Source organism: Nannobrachium achirus, assembly GCF_963921795.1.
Source record: "Nannobrachium achirus genome assembly, chromosome: 2".
Classification (NCBI taxonomy): domain Eukaryota; kingdom Metazoa; phylum Chordata; class Actinopteri; order Myctophiformes; family Myctophidae; genus Nannobrachium; species Nannobrachium achirus.
Window position 1 is genome coordinate 76430948 of NC_137811.1, and position 19695 is coordinate 76450642.

Consider the following 19695-nt stretch of genomic DNA (forward strand, 5'->3'; position numbering starts at 1 on the left):
ATCCGTGAGTCTTACTGGAGATTCAAACCCTGGTTTCCTGCATGGGAGACCAAACATTTAGCGCTCACTCAGGATGGAATCTCTAGTTGGTCTAATGGGGATCCTAACAAATAAACTACTTGGTGTGAAGAGATATTGTGCTGAGCTTGAGGAACGTCTAAATGGAAGAGTTGGGTGAAAGAGTTGGTTGACCACCTCCAACCATTGCAGATTATTATATTGTATTTACATCTGTGCCATATTAGATGTAATGTTATATTAACTGTAATACCTTCTGGACCACAGCTTTAAAGAAACACTTATTGATCGATATACTCTGGAAGCTAATTCAAATGCTGTGTTGAATTCCTAGTTATCACAGTGTACCTACACATTTCATAAATCATCCAACAGTTTCAATCAATAAGTTGTTAAAAATAAGCTACAGTTTTGTACAAAATAAGCAATAGTTTGGTAGAAAATAAGCAATAGTTTGGTACAAAATAAGCAATAGTTTGGGCTTCTTTCAGGTTGCTTATCCTCTACCAGGCTCTGGACCATCACTGCCTGTCATAGATGAAGACAGATGGTGGTGGTATATCTCTCTCATTGTGAGCTATAATTAGGGACTGAGATCTCTCTCTCTCTCTCTCCAACTCTACATCTTTGTTCTCTGAGGGGAAAGCTAAACTCCTGCTCCCACAGTGTAAGAAGTGTTTTCCTCTGCCTCTCCAAGCAGTGACACGCTGTCATTTCACACTGGAGCAAACATAAATGAAGTGTTTAAGAAGCAGAGTAAGGACACAGAGGAGACACAGCCATGGTGTTGTGTACAGAGAGTCTCTGAGCTTATTAATGCTGATGGACATCTGGTAATGCTGCATGTTGGCCTTGTTAACTCATTCTGTGCCAAAGGCCAAAATGCCTCCAAGGTAGCTGTGCCACGGTTTTGTATGTTTTTCTTTACTATGCAATGAAAAAAAAAAGATTTTTTTTTTATATTTTTTTCCCCACAGAAACAGACACAGTTGTTGTGATTCAGTGGCAAAAATAATTTTGTCAATCAGACAAATGGTTCCAGAGATAGAGCTGTTTGAATCAAAAAAAGTGTCCATCCACTAGAATGGACACACATTTTCACACATTTTCTCAATCAGCTAAACGAGGGAGCCAACACACAAACAGAGAAAAGCATCTCTCTGATCTCAGGTCATTTTGACATCTTTAAAAAAAAAAAAAAATGTTTTTTTTTTCTTTCTATATAAAAAACACAAAAACCGTCATAAACCGTCATTGGCACAGGGGGCTATTGGAAAAAAACAGTCAAAACCGTCATGTGGCACAGAATGAGTTTTTAAGATCTGGTAATGATGCATGTTGGCCTTGTTAAGATCTGTTAATGAAGCATGTTAGCCTGTCGAACCCACAACATGCTGTGAGGCATCAGAGCCTATGTGGTATGTGCCTGGACCGCTAGGCCAGCAGGTGCCCCCATGTTGGGGAAGGGATGGAACACCTTTTGCAAGTGGCAAAACATCCAGTATTTGAACACAGGCAAATATATGCACACACATTAGAGTCTTGTACTGGTCCAAAACTCCAGCCAGAGCTCGGCCCTGGTCTGTGGTGTTTGAGCCAGCAAGGAGCAAGCAATTCATTATTCAGAGCCCTTTGGCTGATCTACAAATCATCCGTCAGTAGGACTCTGTCAGGCAGCCTGCATTAAAGTCTCTTGTAGTTTGTGGCTTCAATAAACACAAACACTTCTTACTGAATGAATCAGGTTCCTTAATGTCTCACCTTCCTGTTGTGCTGTTTAGAAGGTTGTGCTTTTAATAACATCATGGTTTATTAAGTCATTGATAGTGATATCAAAGAGAATAAATGTGCTGCTTGCATCTCCTGGGAGGAGCAGGACTTGGACCAAATCTCCTTCAATTTGTCCCCCACTACTGTGATGTTTAATTGTGTTGGTTTCCATGACAACCTGGAGGCAGAGGACACTGCATGAGAGGTGTGGGTGTTGTGTGTGGATGTTAGAATGGTTTGATCTGTTTAGGGCTCGTGTTCACACAAATCATTTTATGAGTGGAGGATCACTTTGTACATCATGTCCAGAGTGCTGTGACTTCTGAAGCTCACAGAACACTCACAACGTTTGAACCTACAGTAACAACCTTCACTGTGCTCCAAAAACCTTTTATCTGTGCTAACACAAATAGCCTAGCTGAATTAATGGTAAATATCTGTTAGACTTCTCTAATAATAATATATATTATATACTTCTCATCGTCACTCAAACCTGCTGAAACCTACTGAGAGTTTCAACATACCTTTCCCTTATAGTCGGAGGCCATAGGGAGATAGAATGGTAATTTCGTGCTAATCAGTCTAAAAGCGCCAAATTTTGCACAGATGTAGCCCAGGGCATGCTCTAATGATTTAGCTAGGGCGCCCGAGGCGGCGATCTTTGGGGTCGCCACAGTGGTTAAATTAAGTTGGGCTCCCATCGAAAAAAAAATACCCAGAATTTTTTTTTCCCCCGGGTATTTAAGTAGGATGTGAGGGGTCTAACTAGGGGTTTGTCATGATGCTGAATTTTTTTGCATTTGTTTTGCACAAAAAACATTCCTTGGGCTACAAATGGCCCCAGACAACGATGGTTTAGTGATGAAAAGTGATGAGTCATCACTTTTCACAGTTTTTTTGGAATGTTTGTGCAAAACAAATGCTTGCAATGGATTCAGCATCATGACAAACCCCTATTTAGACCCCTCACATCCTATTTAAATACCCAGAAAAAATGTTTTTCTGGGTATTTTCCTCCTGTATAGAAAGTCGACAGGAGCCCAACTTGATTTGGCCGCTGTGGCGACCCGAAGGTCGCCGACTCGGGCGCCCTAGCTAAATCATTAGAGCATACCCTGGGCTACATCTGTGCAAAATGTGGTGCTTTTAGACTGATTAGCACGAAAAAAAAACAAGGCCATAGAAATGCATGTCTTCAAGGTGCTGCAGCTTCTCTTTATGCAGCAACTGGGATGTGTTTGTGTGGGACGTTAAAGACACTGTCTCTGTCACAAGACTGGAGAGGCCTGGAGAAGCTTTATGAGGGAACAGGGACACTTTGATAGCTGTTACTATTCTGTGTGTGCAGCTCCTATGTTTGACTATGGAGACATGCCTTCTCCTCTTGGTGAGACAGAAAGCACCATCACCGTCCTGCTGCGTCCTGCTCAGGGTCGAGGAGCTCCTGTAAGGTGAGCGCACACACACACACGCACACGCTCACGCACACGCACACACACACACACACACGGCAGGGCAGAACAGGAGAGGTATTTTAGCAGTGATTTCAGAGAAGACAACGTTGGATCCGTGTGTGAACTTAATGTCAACTGTTTCTTTCATCGACACGCAGTGTTTAACAACTTGAAGCATAATAAGACATCAGGAAGAAACATGTTATTCTTGCTCAGCCAATTATATCTCTGTTCAAAGTCATAGATGTAATCCTCCAGGGAAACTGTCTTTGAAATGTAATGTAAATGTGAATATGACTCATGTCCTTTCTACCCTGGTTGCACTGTAATGATGGAATGACTCTTTTATTCTATCCGTCCCTCCATTGGTCCTGGGCCTTTTCATACACGCACAGAACCCCACAACATTGTCATCACATGACCCAGGGAGGTTCATTATGCATCCTGGTGGAGACTTGCTCTACCAGAGACAGACAGAAAGACAGACAGACAGACAGACAGACAGACAGACAGACAGACAGACAGACAGACAGACAGATGTAGGGAGGTACACATGCATCCTGGTGGGGATTTACACTCTACTGAGCACACCTTTATAGTTCAGTATTTCACTACAAACAACAACTAAAGTGCTCCACAAAAACATTGTTGTGATAATTGTAGACTAATTAGTCTGTGTTTGGTGCCAAACAAACACTTGAGACCCACCTTTAATCCAAATAACAGCGTATGATTGGTCCATGTGTCCAGTACGTACCAGGTGGTCTAAATAACAGCTTGTGATTGGTCAGTACGTACCAGGTGGTGTAAATAACAGCATGTGATTGGTCAGTACGTACCAGGTGGTGTAAATAACAGCGTGTGATTGGTCAGTACGTACCAGGTGGTGTAAATAACAGCGTGTGATTGGTCAGTACGTACCAGGTGGTGTAAATAACAGCTTGTGATTGGTCAGTACGTACCAGGTGGTGTAAATAACAGCGTGTGGTTGGTCAGTACGTACCAGGTGGTGTAAATAACAGCGTGTGATTGGTCAGTACGTACCAGGTGGTGTAAATAACAGCCTGTGATTGGTCAGTACGTACCAGGTGGTGTAAATAACAGCGTGTGATTGGTCAGTACGTACCAGGTGGTGTAAATAACAGCCTGTGATTGGTCAGTACGTACCAGGTGGTGTAAATAACAGTGTGTGATTGGTCAGTACGTACCAGGTGGTGTAAATAACAGTGTGTGATTGGTCAGTATGTACCAGGTGGTGTAAATAACAGCTTGTGATTGGTCAGTACCTACCAGGTGGTGTAAATAACAGCGTGTGATTGGTCAGTACGTACCAGGTGGTGGTGGAGGAGGAGAGCAGTAGGAAAGTGAAGAGGGAGCTGGGACTTCAGGAATGCTTCCCGCTGCCCATGTCCCACGGCGAGGCGTTGGCGCGGGGGACGCCACACTACTACACGGCCGAGCTGCCCCCCAGCAGCCTGCCGGAGGCCAGCCCCTTCACAGTGGGAGACAACCACACCTACAACGGCTACTGGAACACACCGCTGGACCCCCGCAAGAGCTACCTGCTCTACTTCCAGGCCATGAGCAACTTCAGAGGGGTGAGTTGGGCTTTGTTTTTATCTGGACCCTTTAAAAGGTCCACTGACAGAACCCTGAATGTGTGAGTCTGTTTTCAATCTCACTCCCGTCCGCTACAGCCTGAATTCACATTGCTCCTTCCTGCACCAAGGACATTTCATCACTCCTGCACGTTGCAGCAGAGATTGTGATCACTCCCACCCATAGCTGTGGGAAGATGGTTTGAGGAGGGGGTGTGGTGAGGTGAAGCACACTGTGGCAGCCTTTGCAACTATGTGTGCCCTGTTCAGAAACCAATTAGTGCACAATTTATTACAGTATATTGATCCAAACATACCTATAATTACAGTGTAGAGATCCTATAAAGTAAATTACCCATATTAAACTTCACCATGGACAGCTCATTAACCAAATTCTAACCCTAATGAATGACTAAGCTACAGTTTTTTACTAAGAGTTAAGATACAAGCATTTTAATAAGACAGGCAGTAACTCTCTCTCCTCTTGTCCCTCCGGCCATCATGATCTTAATATTATCCTGTAATGTGTGATTCCCAATTATTTTGTGTGCATGTTTAAGATTATAGAAAGGAGAATCTTTTGCTTGATTGCAGGCTGATTTCAACATGGGTTAGAATTTTAACTCCCGTAGTGCGAGCCCAGCTTTAAGTAGCACACTCACAGCAGCAGGATTAAAAACATTACTCCCACCAGTCATAGACATTAATATGTCATTGATTCTGCAAATGTTAATAATTCTGAGCAAGTAATGAGGAGAATATCTGTATGTATTAATGCTCTGTTTGATGTTTTAAGGCCAGTTGCCTTGTAATTCTTTAAGCACTATTTATGCTTGGGGGTTGTGTGATGAGCCTGTATTCTACTGGTAGTGTAACCCAGTTGGAACATTATGTATGGATGTGTGTCCCAGTGCTTTGATTCTGTGCAAACAAAGCACGTCTGGGACAAGGAATTACTGCATGAATTAATTCAGCTATTAAATCTCCTGGAATTACTGGAAGCCAGCTGGAATTAAAATGAAGTGGCCACACTCTCTTTTTTTCATCTCACATCATGGTTTCCTTCATTGTTTCATCTCCTTCATCTCTTTCCCTCTCTCCCTCCTCGTTAGGTTGTTTCAGACCTCATCCTCTCACTTGTTTTCCTGTCTTTTATTCCCACTCAGCTGAGCTCATTCCACAGTGTGACAAACACTGCTTCCACATGGCTCTGACTCACAATGGAACCACAAGCACAGTGTGCAATCTTTACAGCCCTTGGCTACATAAAGATAATACTTCAGTCAAATATTGATAGAATGTAAACATGAATTATTCATGTTTTTCAGTCCCAAAGAATCTATTATCTACTTGTAGCCTTTATGAATAATGAATGACCAATAGTATTGAATTGGTCCAGGAGCCACCGATCTTAACTCTCCTGCACGGAGCATCAACACCATGAAAAGCTTTTTGGCCTGATTTGATCCCAGTAGATTGATGGCAGATTATAATCCATCAAAAATGAGGAGAGACATGCATAATCATATCCACGCCCACAACTGGGCCGGTGCTAATCGAAAAGATAAACTAAAACTAAAATACGTTTTGGGCTCTTGTCTGTGTAAGGCTGTCTGTTCTCACCATTTCTACTGATGATAATGTTTTTGAGGATGAGTTGTGATGTTGGCTCCACAAAGACATTTACAAACTTAAATGAACTGAACAGGCTATGATTTAATGAGCCATGATGGATATTAAACTACTGTTTAGTTTACTATTCAGTTTAATTCAGGTTCATTATTTAACATATAAGCAGGGAAATGTATACAGCGTATTGACAAAAGTAAGAAGCTGTGTAACACAAAACGTCACAGCAGCTCTCGGGTGCAATAAAACAAATCCTACAACTGAAGCCCACAGTGTGTGAGAGTTCTCTGTTAGTTTACAGATTATAATCCCACGCCTTCAACAGAACCATTCCAGATGTCCTTACACTGTACAGGAGTGAGAGAGACATTACTCAAGGATAATTGGACACAGGTGCAGATGCTCCTACTGTAGGTAGAAAATAGATGCTTTAATATTCACACCCTGCGGCACTGGAGCTCAGCCGTTCCTCACACATTTGGGCCAGAGTTGGCCTTGGTCTCTCTGTGAGAATCAGATGGGAACGTTTTACTCCCTGCGCCGCTCGACTTCTGTGAACTCTGCTTTCTGAGAACTGTACCGTTTCATTATTTATTTGATGTTTTCTTCTGTTTAATTGAAAATCCATACAACACAACACAACACAACACAACACAACACAACACAACACAACACAACAACACAACAGCGCTGCTGGTCTCCAAACAGCAGAATGTGTTTCCGTCCCAGTGGACAAACACACGGTGGGAGTGCAGTGTGAGCACTTCACACAAGAGGAGCGCTGAGCGTAGGATTAGGAAGGGAAGACCTGGCTTTACCAGCGGATGGGATTAGCTTTTGTTTTGCCTGGCAGGGGGCCAGCTAGCGCCCATGAGCCACAGTGAACAGGGGGGCACAGTGGCACATCACAGCCCCCACCTGACCTACAGTAGCTCTGCTACTATGGATGCTGCTGGCTCCCACCACATGTACAGCTGGAGACATTTTACTGGTCACATGATCACACAATGTTTCTAAATGCATGTTTGTGTTACACTGCTTCTTACTTTTCTCAATATGCTTTTATGTAAAATAATTGAACCTGAATTAAACTGAATAGTAAACTAAACAGTTTAATATCCATCGTGGCTCATTAAATCATAGCCTGTTCAGTTCATTTAAGTTTGTAAATGTCTTTGTGGAGGCCAACATCACAACTCATCCTCAAAAACATTATCATCAGTAGAAATGGTGAGAACAGACAGCCTTAATATTTGCCATTTCCCTGTGCTAATTATCTTCACAGTTTTTAATTGCTTTGATTGATGCATCCAAAGAAGCTCTTGAAAGGTTGGGGATTCATATCGTTACTTTGAAGGCGTCAGCATGGGCATCTGCTAATCGTGCACACACACACGCACGCACGCACGCACGCACGCACACACATGCACGCACACACCGTGCGGTGTTGTCGTTTCTGTTTCATAGAGCACCAATTCTCTCCAGTGGGGGCAGCACAGAGCTGCTGTATGTGATCTGCTTTGATGATTTCAAACGTAAAGTTACCACAGGCCTTTTTCCCCCTAGATAATAACCATTGTGTATTACTGTTATTCATCCTAGATAATAACCATTGTGTATTACTGTTATTCATCCTAGATAATAACCATTGTGTATTACTGTTATTCATCCTAGATAATAACCATTGTGTATTACTGTTATTCATCCTGATGCTTTTCCTTCCAAAAGCTGTTCATGTAAGTGTTAAAAGCTGTATTTATGAGGACACATCCAACAGCTCATTAAAAATACTGGCTTTGACTTTGTCACCGCCCACTTGCATTCCCCACCCTGCTCCCTTTGACAGTCTCATCAAAGCACTTTTCTCCCTGTCCGTCTGTCTCCTTTGACAAATGGAAAATAACTATCTTTTATAACACTCCTGTTGGTAAAAACTGCTTCACAACAACAATGCTTCAGTAACGAAGGCAATAGTTGCAAAAATAGCTTTTTAACTTCATGGAGTTCCACATTATGTTGAATATGTGTTTCCTGGTTGTTGAGGTCACATCAGAGCTGACATGATGATGTTTCCTGGTTGTTGAGGTCACATCAGAGCTGACATGATGATGTTTTTCAGTGATGTGATTAAACATGAAGTCAGTGTGATGGAGGTCCATGGTCCTGATACATCAGGACTCCAGGCTGTTTCCTCCTGTTTACCAGAGACGTTTGCAGCTTACAATAAGACTAAACACACAGACAAGACGTCCTCACACATTTTAACCACATGGGGGGTCCAGAGAATTAATGAGGAGTCCTTAGACAAATTAAAACTCACACCTAGTCTGAAGTGAGCAGTGCTATTTATGAGTTAATTTCATTCAGCGTCCCATGAAGCTTGGCCAATGTGACCCTGGGCGTACAACACACTTTGGACAAAGCCAGATGTTGGAGCTCCACACAGAGTGTGAGAGGTCTGTTCTGTACTGACTCCTCTCCATCAGTCTGTCACCTGGCTGATCCATCCTCTCCATCTGTCTCTGTCACCTGGTTGATCCATCCTCTCCATCTGTCTGTCACCTGGCTGATCCATCCTCTCCATCTGTCTCTGTCACCTGGCTGATCCATCCTCTCCTCTCCATCTGTCTCTGTCACCTGGCTGATCCATCCTCTCCATCTGTCTGTCACCTGGCTGATCCATCCTCTCCTCTCCATCTGTCTCTGTCACCTGGCTGATCCATCCTCTCCTCCACCACTTCTAATGCTTAGAGATAGTGTTGATAATTCATTGACTTGCAGTAGTTCACAGTTGTCTGACAGACATGCTTTTCTGTGTTGAGCACTTTGATAAAGTGGATGCTCCATGTCACCACTTTGCTTCCATCATGCCAGCACTTTTCTAGACGCCCACACATTGACATAGTATATGGTCACGCTATAAATCATTTGGTTCTCATGGGAAAGTGAGGAATTTGAATAGTTCTGCCTTTTATTTTTACATTATTTTTGGCATTTCAGCTTTTTTCCCCTCAATAGGTCAGTTCAGACTCTGTAGAGAGATGGGAAAGGTGAGAGAGAGAGTAGGGGAGTAACATGCAGCAAATGGGGCATTGAACCGGGATTCTTTGTCAGCCATTTGAGCAAGTCGTATGTGTCCTAACCACCACATCAAGTCTCCCTGAATATGAATAGTTCTGCCTTTTTTTTATGGAAAACCAGCATTATATTATTTGCAGTAGGCTTATATAAGGTACATAAGTGTCCTTGCAGTATATACTGTAGTGTACATATACTGTACATCTGGGGTTGGTAGAAACAGCCATTCGTCTGTTATTTCTGTCAGTTTCAGAGAAATAGTTTTCTATAAAAACCCTTCCTCTGTTCCTGCATCATCACTGGATTAAGACGTTGTTTAAGAGAACGTGGGCCCAAAATGGATTTTCAATTAAAAAAGACAATTTAGTGACAGTTTGAGGAAAGAGCTTTTGCTGGTTTCTTGGCGCATGGATTTGCATAATTGTCCCAGAATGCCTGGATTAGCATCTGTAAATGTTAATTTGATAATGCATCTCCTCCTAGAGGTGGCAGTGATGGAATTGGATTATGGTCTGGTATCCCATTAGTGTTGTTTGACACTACGGTCCTTTTGATAACAGTGAGATGTCATCAGTCCAAGTACAGCAGAGCAAATGAATTCCCTTTTGGAGTGGCATTTCATTGGTCTGAAGCCTCCTCTTAATTCTACTCTCTCTTTCAGCTCTCATCATTTATATGAGTCTCTCTCTTTTCTCTCTGTCAAATACTTCACTGCAGCTTCTGTGGTTTGTATTTTCACTCATTTAAAGTAGATTTATTGGTTTCTGTCCTCGAACTGATGATCCCACCTGATTCCTCTGTGTGAGAAAGACGCTACAGTGTAATGAAGGAATCCTTACAGATATTACCCAGCAGTCTTCTCTTTTGTGACAGTAAGGAGTGTGGAAAAATGGAAAATATCTTGCACTGTTGCACACTGTCTGAACCGGTAAAAATAATCTTTATTTCATAACAACGTTTTGGTCCTGAGTCTGAATCCTCCTAAATAAAGACTATTTTATCTCCTATGCAGAATTCAAAGTGTCACCAAGCCCTCTGATCACCATGCTCTCCTTCTCTTTCAGGAAACCAGAATAAACTGCATCCGCATCGCTCGCAAAGGTAATTCAACTCCTTTATTGTTTTGGTTTTCCATCTACAATGTGTCCTTGAATCGAAAGTCTTTGTAGAATAAAGTTTCAGAGAGCTTGAAGCTTAATTCATACTCTGTAGTGACACAGTGTCACTTGCTGGCATGAACTGATCTTCAAGTTAACAACACATGCCATGACGATGTGTTTTAAGTTGGGAAATCAGTTCTTATACAAGTAGAAATAATTATTTATTGGCTCTTTGTTCCAACTAAACAAAGAGGGGGAATGTTTTTGTTGTTATTTATTTATTAGTTTTTTCATCTGAACGTTTGTTTTCTTCTAACAATGAGGAAAAGGGCATGAAGCAGGGAAGGGTCAGAGGTCAGTCTTTCATCCCTCTGGTTTAAGGTCAGATTCAGGGAGACACAATCAAAGACAGTTCCTGTTCCTGCCGGCAGCACGTTAGACTGCTACGTCTGAGAACCTTTTGTGTCTGAAAAACTGAAGAGACAAAGCTCCACTCGAGCATGAAGCTGAGAGACAAGACTAACCTCTTCAACCCATGCTTCACTCCATCTGACACACACACGCACGCACGCACGCACGCACGCACGCACGCACGCACGCACGCAGGCACGCATGCAGGCATGCGCGCGCGCGCGCGCACACACACACACACACACACACACACACACACACACACACACACACACACACACACACACACACACAGTCAGTGAATGAATAAAGAGCTGCTCAGAGTGATGTTCAATTAGAAGCTATGACAGGTCAGAGTGTATTTAGTTTCTTTAGATCTGGGGGTCTCGCTAGCATTAACAAGCCCCCTGCATGACGGGGGTCCCCAAACGTTACTATCAGGGCAGCTCATCACAGCCAAAGTGGAGGCAAATGATTTTGGCTTGGATAACAAAGCTGAAGATTCCATTTCAACTTCCAGGTGACAGTTTAATTAAGGGTCCTCTGGCAGGCCCAACACAACAATAGTCCTTCCATTTCTACTCTAAGTGACAATTTCCACCGGCGGGCAGCCGGCAGGTGCATGGATTCATGTGTTTGGTTTAATAGAAATTCTGGGGCTAAATGCAGCGCAGCCCGTCTTATCTGTCTAAAATGTCAGAGAAGTTAAATTGATTTCAAGGTTTGTAGCATCTGCAATGTACTCCTGTATCACTCAAGAGGTTTAATTTGAAATGAAGTTACAGTAATCAGTTGCACAGCAGGCTGTGAGCTCGCTCCTCTACCTCTGTCTGGATGAAGAAGCTCACGGTCGCACCGAAGCCTTTTGTTGTTCTCAGTCAGCCAGCAGTTTGTCACAGACACCAGGACACCTTGAGATGCTCACTGGAACTCTGAGCAAAGAGAAACCATCAGGGGAAACAACAGAACAACCTTCATCTTTGATCTACAGTGGGACTGGCAACATCTACACCAGTAGAGCTACCAGTAGATCTACACCAGTAGAGCTACCAGTAGATCTACACCAGTAGAGCTACCAGTAGATCTACACCAGTAGAGCCACTGTGGAAAGAAATCCTGAAAGATTTACCATTTAGTAAACACTCCTATCCCGAGTGACTTAAACGTGTAAAATACATATGAACTCTGGTCAATAAACAACAAGGTAAATAGACACATAAGTAGGCCTACAATGTAGTGTTATAACTAGAATACCAGGTAAACAATGAACCTAGCATTTATCTAAACCACATGCTACTGTATCTACATCACATTCTTAACATTGTGGTTGAGAAAAAACAAATCTAAGAAATAAAACACGAGAACAATTAATCAATGTACATCTTGCACAGTAAACTAGCATCAAGAAGGGAGATGAGGAGAGTGAGGTGCGAGGGGTTTAGGTGGAGTCTGAAGAGGTGACATGGTCCATGAAGTGTACCACACATCACATCACATCCTATCACAGAGCATTGTCTTACAACAGCCAGCACTCTCAAACTAAAGTATTAGAGAGGTTCCCACTGAGAACAACATCTTAAAACATCTCTCTAATGGTCCTGACATGTAAGAGTTTCATATCGTCCCACTTTCAGTGTTATTTGGGCTGAGGCCGATCTAATGCCCCAGGCTGCCCATAGAGAAGGCTAAAACATGGCTCTGTTTCCCCCTTCTTCTGCCCCAGATCTGCTTCAGCCCCAACAGGCTGCTAGCTAGCTAGCACTCTCCATCACTGCCCCCAGGCCTGCTGTGACTTTGTGCTGCTCTGGAGATTGTTTGGGCCGTTCCAACAGGCTCAGGAGGGGCTCCTGAGCCTGTCAGGGACTAAAGGACACACTGACACCACTCGGGACAAGCTAGACTGGCTTACTGTAGCCACACACAGAAAAGAGCTTTTTGTGTCTTTACATAAGCATGGAGCTTTATGCCAGTGGAATGAATAACCCACCATTACTATAATGACCTTTTGCAGTATCGCACAGACAGCAGGGCACCTTGACATGATGACTGTAGCGCTGTGACAGCAGGGCACCTTGACATGATGACTGTAGCGCTGTGTGGGAGTGGGAGGAAAGATTACAACCTGCTGTCATCGTTTAAATCCAAAGTCAAAGATCATTTGTTTGAAGTGATTTCAAACCTCATTTTAAATCAGAGACCACTATTATAACCTACATCACAAATAATCCCAAAACAATTATTGTCATAGTTTTGGATAGTAGTAATTGCATTCTGCCTCACGAGAACACACACCCGCGAGAAAGGAAGATGTGTGTGTGTGCTTTCTCAGTCAAATAAATTGCACAGTGAATTATATTTTCTTCTTTTTCACAGACATAGTGTGTACTCATGTCTCTCTCTCTGCTAGCGGCCTGTAAGGACCACCGCAGGGCTCTGGAGGTCTCATTCATGTCTCTCTCTCTACTAGCAGCCTGTAAGGACCACCACAGGGCTCTGGAGGTCTCATTCATGTCTCTCTCTTTGCTAGCTGCCTGTAAGGACCACCTTATGGCTCTGGAGGTCTCATTCATGTCTCTCTCTCTCTACTAGCAGCCTGTAAGGACCACCGCAGGGCTCTGTAGGTCTCATTCATGTCTCTCTCTCTGCTAGTGGCCTGTAAGGACCACCACAGGGCTCTGGAGGTCTCATTCATGTCTCTCTATCTGCTAGCAGCCTGTAAGGACCACCACAGGGCTCTGGAGGTCTCATTCATGTCTCTCTATCTGCTAGCAGCCTGTAAGGACCACCACAGGGCTCTGGAGGTCTCATTCATGTCTCTCTCTCTCTACTAGCAGCCTGTAAGGACCACCTTATGGCTCTGGAGGTCTCATTCATGTCTCTCTCTTTGCTAGCAGCCTGTAAGGACCACCTTATGGCTCTGGAGGTCTCATTCATGTCTCTCTCTCTGGTAGCGGCCTGTAAGGACCACCTTATGGCTCTGGAGGTCTCATTCATGTCTCTCTCTCTCTACTAGCAGCCTGTAAGGACCACCACAGGGCTCTGGAGGTCTCATTCATGTCTCTCTCTCTGCTAGCGGCCTGTAAGGACCACCACAGGGCTCTGGAGGTCTCATTCATGTCTCTCTCTCTCTACTAGCAGCCTGTAAGGACCACCTTATGGCTCTGGAGGTCTCATTCATGTCTCTCTCTCTCTCTGGTAGCAGCCTGTAAGGACCACCTTATGGCTCTGGAGGTCTCATTCATGTCTCTCTCTCTCTACTAGCAGCCTGTAAGGACCACCTTATGGCTCTGGAGGTCTCATTCATGTCTCTCTCTCTCTGCTAGCGGCCTGTAAGGACCACCGCAGGGCTCTGGAGGTCTCCCAGCACTCTGAGGAGATGGGGCTGATCCTTGGGGTGTGTGCCGGGGGGCTGGTGGTCCTCATTCTTCTGCTGGGAGCCGTCATCATCGTCATCAAGAAAGGGTGAGTGGCGCTCAGTTAGCCCGTATGCTAACTGTTTGCTATATTGTTGCAGTGTGTTGGAATAGACACTTCCAGGGACTACAAAGTACATTTGACCTCCTTTGCAAGTCACCTGAATGGCGTCCACATGCAGTATGTTTGCACAGTGCAGCATCTCTTCTTGCTGTCTTTTATTTGTATTATTGTGAAATGCTCTCTCTGTGAACAGTGCCCTAATCATTGTGTTGTATTAGCTGAACTGTGTGAAAGGACAGCATTGTTTAGGAGGGATACTGGAACCACAGCCAGCCTGTATTGTTTCCAATCCCTTCTGCTGCACCACAGAGACCAAGCAACTCTGCACAGCTTATCTGAGTGTGAAGTATTTAATTAAAGGCTGATTCAATTCAATTAGCCACTTAATTACTCCCACCAAGCAGCGGCCTGACCCTTAAATGAGACGCTAATTGGCAGGAAAAGGTGTGTTTTTATAGATTATTAGCCAGTGATCCCAAAGCTCTAGCTATCTAACTATTAGTTAAACAGAGTTAGGGGTAAGAGGAGGCTTTTAATGTGAAATCCTTGTTTTGCATCAGACAGAGGCTTACCATCTGATGGTGCATTACAACATAACGTCTATCCTAAAAAACATCACAGAAAATACTGTATGTTTGGCCATTTTAGGAACATGTTAAACTACATCATCCTCTACAGAGACTCACTTTGCTCTGTATCTTAGTCAGCTGTAACAGTGTGCCAGCCTGAGGGGGAAAGTCTAGAATTAGATGTTCTTCCACAAGTGAAATACTGGATGTGGAATTCCAACTGACACTGACATCCATGCCAAGTGAGAGGTGGCTGAGGGCTCTGGTAATCATTATCAAACATGCTGCCAACGCCACACGGCACGCTGTTGATGTTAGCGTTGACACTATAGTCCCCACATTAGTCCAGACCGCTGTCCTATAAGCTGTTGATGTTAGCGTTGACACTATAGTCCCCACATTAGTCCAGACCGCTGTCCTATAAGCTGTTGATGTTAGCGTTGACACTATAGTCCCCACATTAGTCCAGACCACTGTCCTATAAGCTGTTGATGTTAGCGTTGACACTATAGTCCCCACATTAGTCCAGACCGCTGTCCTATAAGCTGCCTGTTAGTTCTCACACAACTGATCGCCAAATGTGCTTCTGGCACCAAGCCACATATGTTCATTAAAGCTGAAAGTTAAAGGAGAGACGTGTTTCTCTGCTTTGGCTGTGATTGGGACTGTCAGCACCTTGCTTGCTATAATGCTGTAGACATGCATGTGTCACATGCATCCAAACGGTTCCATCTCCACTGAAAATGCATCCCTCAGCCCACAGCTGGCATTGCTTGCTGCTTACATTCTCTTTCTCTTTGATTTTATTTTCTCTCTCTTTTTCTCCTCCTCCTCCACCTCACACTCCTCCAGAAGGGACATCTACTCTTACTCTTACTATCCGTAAGTGACTCCAGCCTTTATTTTATAGTTTATTTAGTGTTTTATCATATTCATGCTTGTGCACATGGCTGTCATCCGCTAACGTTGCAGCCAGGGTGGGTGGCTGAGAGATGTTATGAGATGCATCCTTCATCGTCTCCTTTCCTCCTCTCTCCCTCCCTGACATCCATTCTCATCTCCTTCTCTCCTTGTCTCCTTTCCTACTCTGTGTGAAACACTCTCTCCTTCTCTTTGTCCTTCTGATCCCTCCATCCCTCCTCCTTCTCTGTCCGTGTTTCTTTAATAGGAAAGCAGTGAACATGAATAAAACACCTATTAGCTACCGCCAGGAGAAGAGCCATATGGGCTCTATGGAGCGCAGTTTCACAGACCAGAGCACCTTGCAGGAGGATGAGAGGATGGCACTGTCTTTCATGGACGCACACACCTGCTCCGCACGGAGTGAGTAGACACACACACACACACACACACACACACACACACACACACACACACACACACACACACACACACACACACACACACACACACACACACACACATACACCTGCTCCGCACGGAGTAAGTAGACACGCACGCACACACACACACACACACACACACACACACACACACACACACACACACACACACACACACACACACACACACACACATACACCTGCTCCGCACGGAGTAAGTAGACACGCACACACACACACACACACACACACACACACACGCACACGCACACACACACACACACACACACACACACACACACACACACACACACACAGACACAGACACATCCATTCATAAGGCTCCTTCATACAGTGTCAGATGCTGTCATGGATCATCCATCAGTTTGTTATGGTGTTGATAGCGAGGTGTCATCAGAGAACCATTCACACCTGAACCATTCTGATAGGAAACAACCCTATGACAAAGTACCTTCAGCCACACTTTACCTTCATGACTAAAAAAGTGAAATAAAAGTGAAAATTCCTGATCTTCAATCTCCAACACGCTACAATTCGGTTGCTAGATTTGCTATTTTTAGCAACAATCTGGTACAATGAAGTACAGTATGCCATTCATTTATGAAAATAGGAAAGGAAACAAAGAAAAGTAAATAGTTCCAATATGCAGGTATTTACGGTACTCAGAGAAGTAAAAGGTTCCAATATGCAGGTATTTACGGTACTCAGAGAAGTAAACAGTTCCAATAGGCAGGTATTTACGGTACTCAGAGAAGTAAACAGTTCCAATATTCAGGTATTTACGGTACTCAGAGAAGTAAAAGGTTCCAATATTCAGGTATTTACGGTACTCAGAGAAGTAAACAGTTCCAATAGGCAGGTATTTACGGTACTCAGAGAAGTAAACAGTTCCTATATTCAGGTATTTACGGTACTCAGAGAAGTAAACGGTTCCTATATTCAGGTATTTACGGTACTCAAGCTCTGTGTGTGGTTGTTGAAGAAGCCTGGTGAAGCAGAGGACTGCAGGAGAGCAGAACAAACAATGAATCTCAAGAAGGACAACAAGAAGGAGGAGGAGGGAAAAGAATGAAACATGAGGAATGATTAGAGATTCTAGTCAGGCTCCACTCATTGGGATTTACTCAAATACTCTCGCTCTCCTGCAGTTTGAAAGAGATGTGTATTTTCAAGACACTTTCCAATAATATCTATTTTTAAGACATGCTTTCTTAAAACCCATCAAGCATTTGAATGGAGAAGGGTTTTTTAAATGCATGTCTTCAGTCCAATACGATCTGACCAATACTGCAGTGGTCGAAACATATTTTACTCTGTCATGAAGTTGTTTGGGAGCATCAAAGACGGTGTGTGGATCTTTACTTCTCTTCAGTCCAATACGGCACACCAATTATAGTGTATAATCAACATAATGTAAATTAAATGATCTTTGTGTTCATGTTTTTACAATAGTTTGATGTTCTGTACATGTTAGCTGGAATCAGTTAAATGAGTTTTCCAGTGCTCAATTGAACTGGCTTGGCACGGTATCTTTTTTCTGCAGTGCTTGCACACACTGATTTAGTTCAGGTGTGCTACAGAAGAAACAAGCAAGTCACAGGAAGAATATGTGTTGATGGACAGTTTTTCATAAGTGTCTTGGCTGTCATTGTTAAATTGATAAGGCAGCACACATACGCCTGCTATTACAGGCAAAGCAAAGGATATTGTACCGTCCAGACATAGGCCCCCTATAGCAGTACTTGTCCAACAGAAAATCTCTTGTTAAGTCCGCCTCGTATTTATTAGCTGTCACTCTGTACCCAGAGTGACTTAAAATAAGTGAGCGGGACACCTTGACAGAAGCCGTGGAGATTGAAACAGGGATTTAGTGTGCGAGCCGCTACGCCACAGGGACACAGAGGGAACAACACATATTGTATGAATTTCCTCACCACCCTAACCTTGCCTCACCAGGCTTTCCACATGGCGGAAAGACAGTTCTTTGTTCTGAATTGTGGGATCCAGTCTAAGCCACACATTTCCATACTAATTATATGTTTCTGTTTGGGCACCACAGTGTTATTGTTATCCCAAATGAATGCTGAATTAAATCAAGAAGCCTAGTGTTGCCAGTCTCTACGAGTTAGAATAAAACATGAACATACTGTTACCATACAAAATATACCGAACAGTATTTTTAGAAACTAGAAAAATATTGTTCCTTCGAAACAATTGTGGGCTCGCTTCAAGCCAGAAAACAATGGCTATAAAAGTACAAAATGTCAAGATCGCAGGCAGTGCTCTCTTTGACGTTACTGACGTCAAAGATTGGTCCATTTTGTTCCAAAAATGTGTTGTGCAAAAGTTGACCCGCTGGTGGCGCTATAACAGGCCAATGTGAGAAGGGTGGTATCTGTTCCTTGACCTATTGGGAATGTGCTTGCAAGATTTCACGCACATTGCAGGCTGTGTTCATGATTTGAGGTGTTTTTGGCTTTGGCCACTTTATCGCTGCTTGCAGCTATATTCATTATTATTTTTTTTTTGTGTGTGTGCACTTCATAGGCATATTAGATAAAGCTCCTTAGATTGTGTGTAGAATGTTTCATGCAAATTGCAAAAAAAAAAAATCCTAACGGGTTTAAGCGTTTCACAAACTGCTCAAAATGATATAGCGCCCCCCTTTGACCAATTGGGGTAAGATTGGTTTTAGTGATATTTGGAATAACACTCTACATCTTTGCCAAATGCCATGAACATGTTACTTTGCATGTATGATTTAGAGGCAGAAGAATAATTTGCATAAAACTGCAATATTCATTGAATTTATTTAAAAAAGCATGTTTCAATTTTAAAGAAATCCGATCTGACAGATCTTTAGATATCGGTCCAAAGTTCACGTAAAAAAAGTTTTGTGCACGTGGAGCGAAAATTCCAGAATAAAAGCGGGTTTACGCGTTTTACAAACTGCTCAAAATGGTGGAAAATCGATGGGCGGAGCTTACTTAACAACGACACAGATGTCTTCCGCTTGAGTCACAAGTAACAAGTTGCATGTCTTCAAACGAAACGAGTCATGACTTATGCCCGTTTGAAGTTTGAATTTTCAAACGCTTTGTATAGCGCCCCCCTTTGGCCGATTGGAATAAAATTGGTTTCAGTGATACTTTGACTAACCCTCCACATCTTTGCCAAATGCCATGAATGTGTAACTTTGCATGTATGATTTAGAGGCCGAAGAATAA

At 43.3% G+C, this 19695-nt stretch overlaps 1 protein-coding gene across 1 annotated transcript in view; it reads left to right on the forward strand.

Annotated features, from left to right (window-relative positions):
* Window positions 1-16435, forward strand: part of LOC308294562 (receptor-type tyrosine-protein phosphatase U-like) — a gene marked incomplete at its 3' end in the record, with an annotated part of 189970 nt that extends 173535 nt beyond the window's left edge. Inside the window, exons 11-16 of the mRNA XM_080737295.1 lie at window positions 3137-3239; window positions 4567-4840; window positions 10612-10648; window positions 14382-14520; window positions 15957-15986; window positions 16273-16435. Coding sequence (XP_080593421.1) covers window positions 3137-3239; window positions 4567-4840; window positions 10612-10648; window positions 14382-14520; window positions 15957-15986; window positions 16273-16435 — 746 coding nt within the window. The remainder of the gene's footprint in view (window positions 1-3136; window positions 3240-4566; window positions 4841-10611; window positions 10649-14381; window positions 14521-15956; window positions 15987-16272) is intronic.
* Between the last annotated feature and the right edge of the window lie 3260 nt (window positions 16436-19695).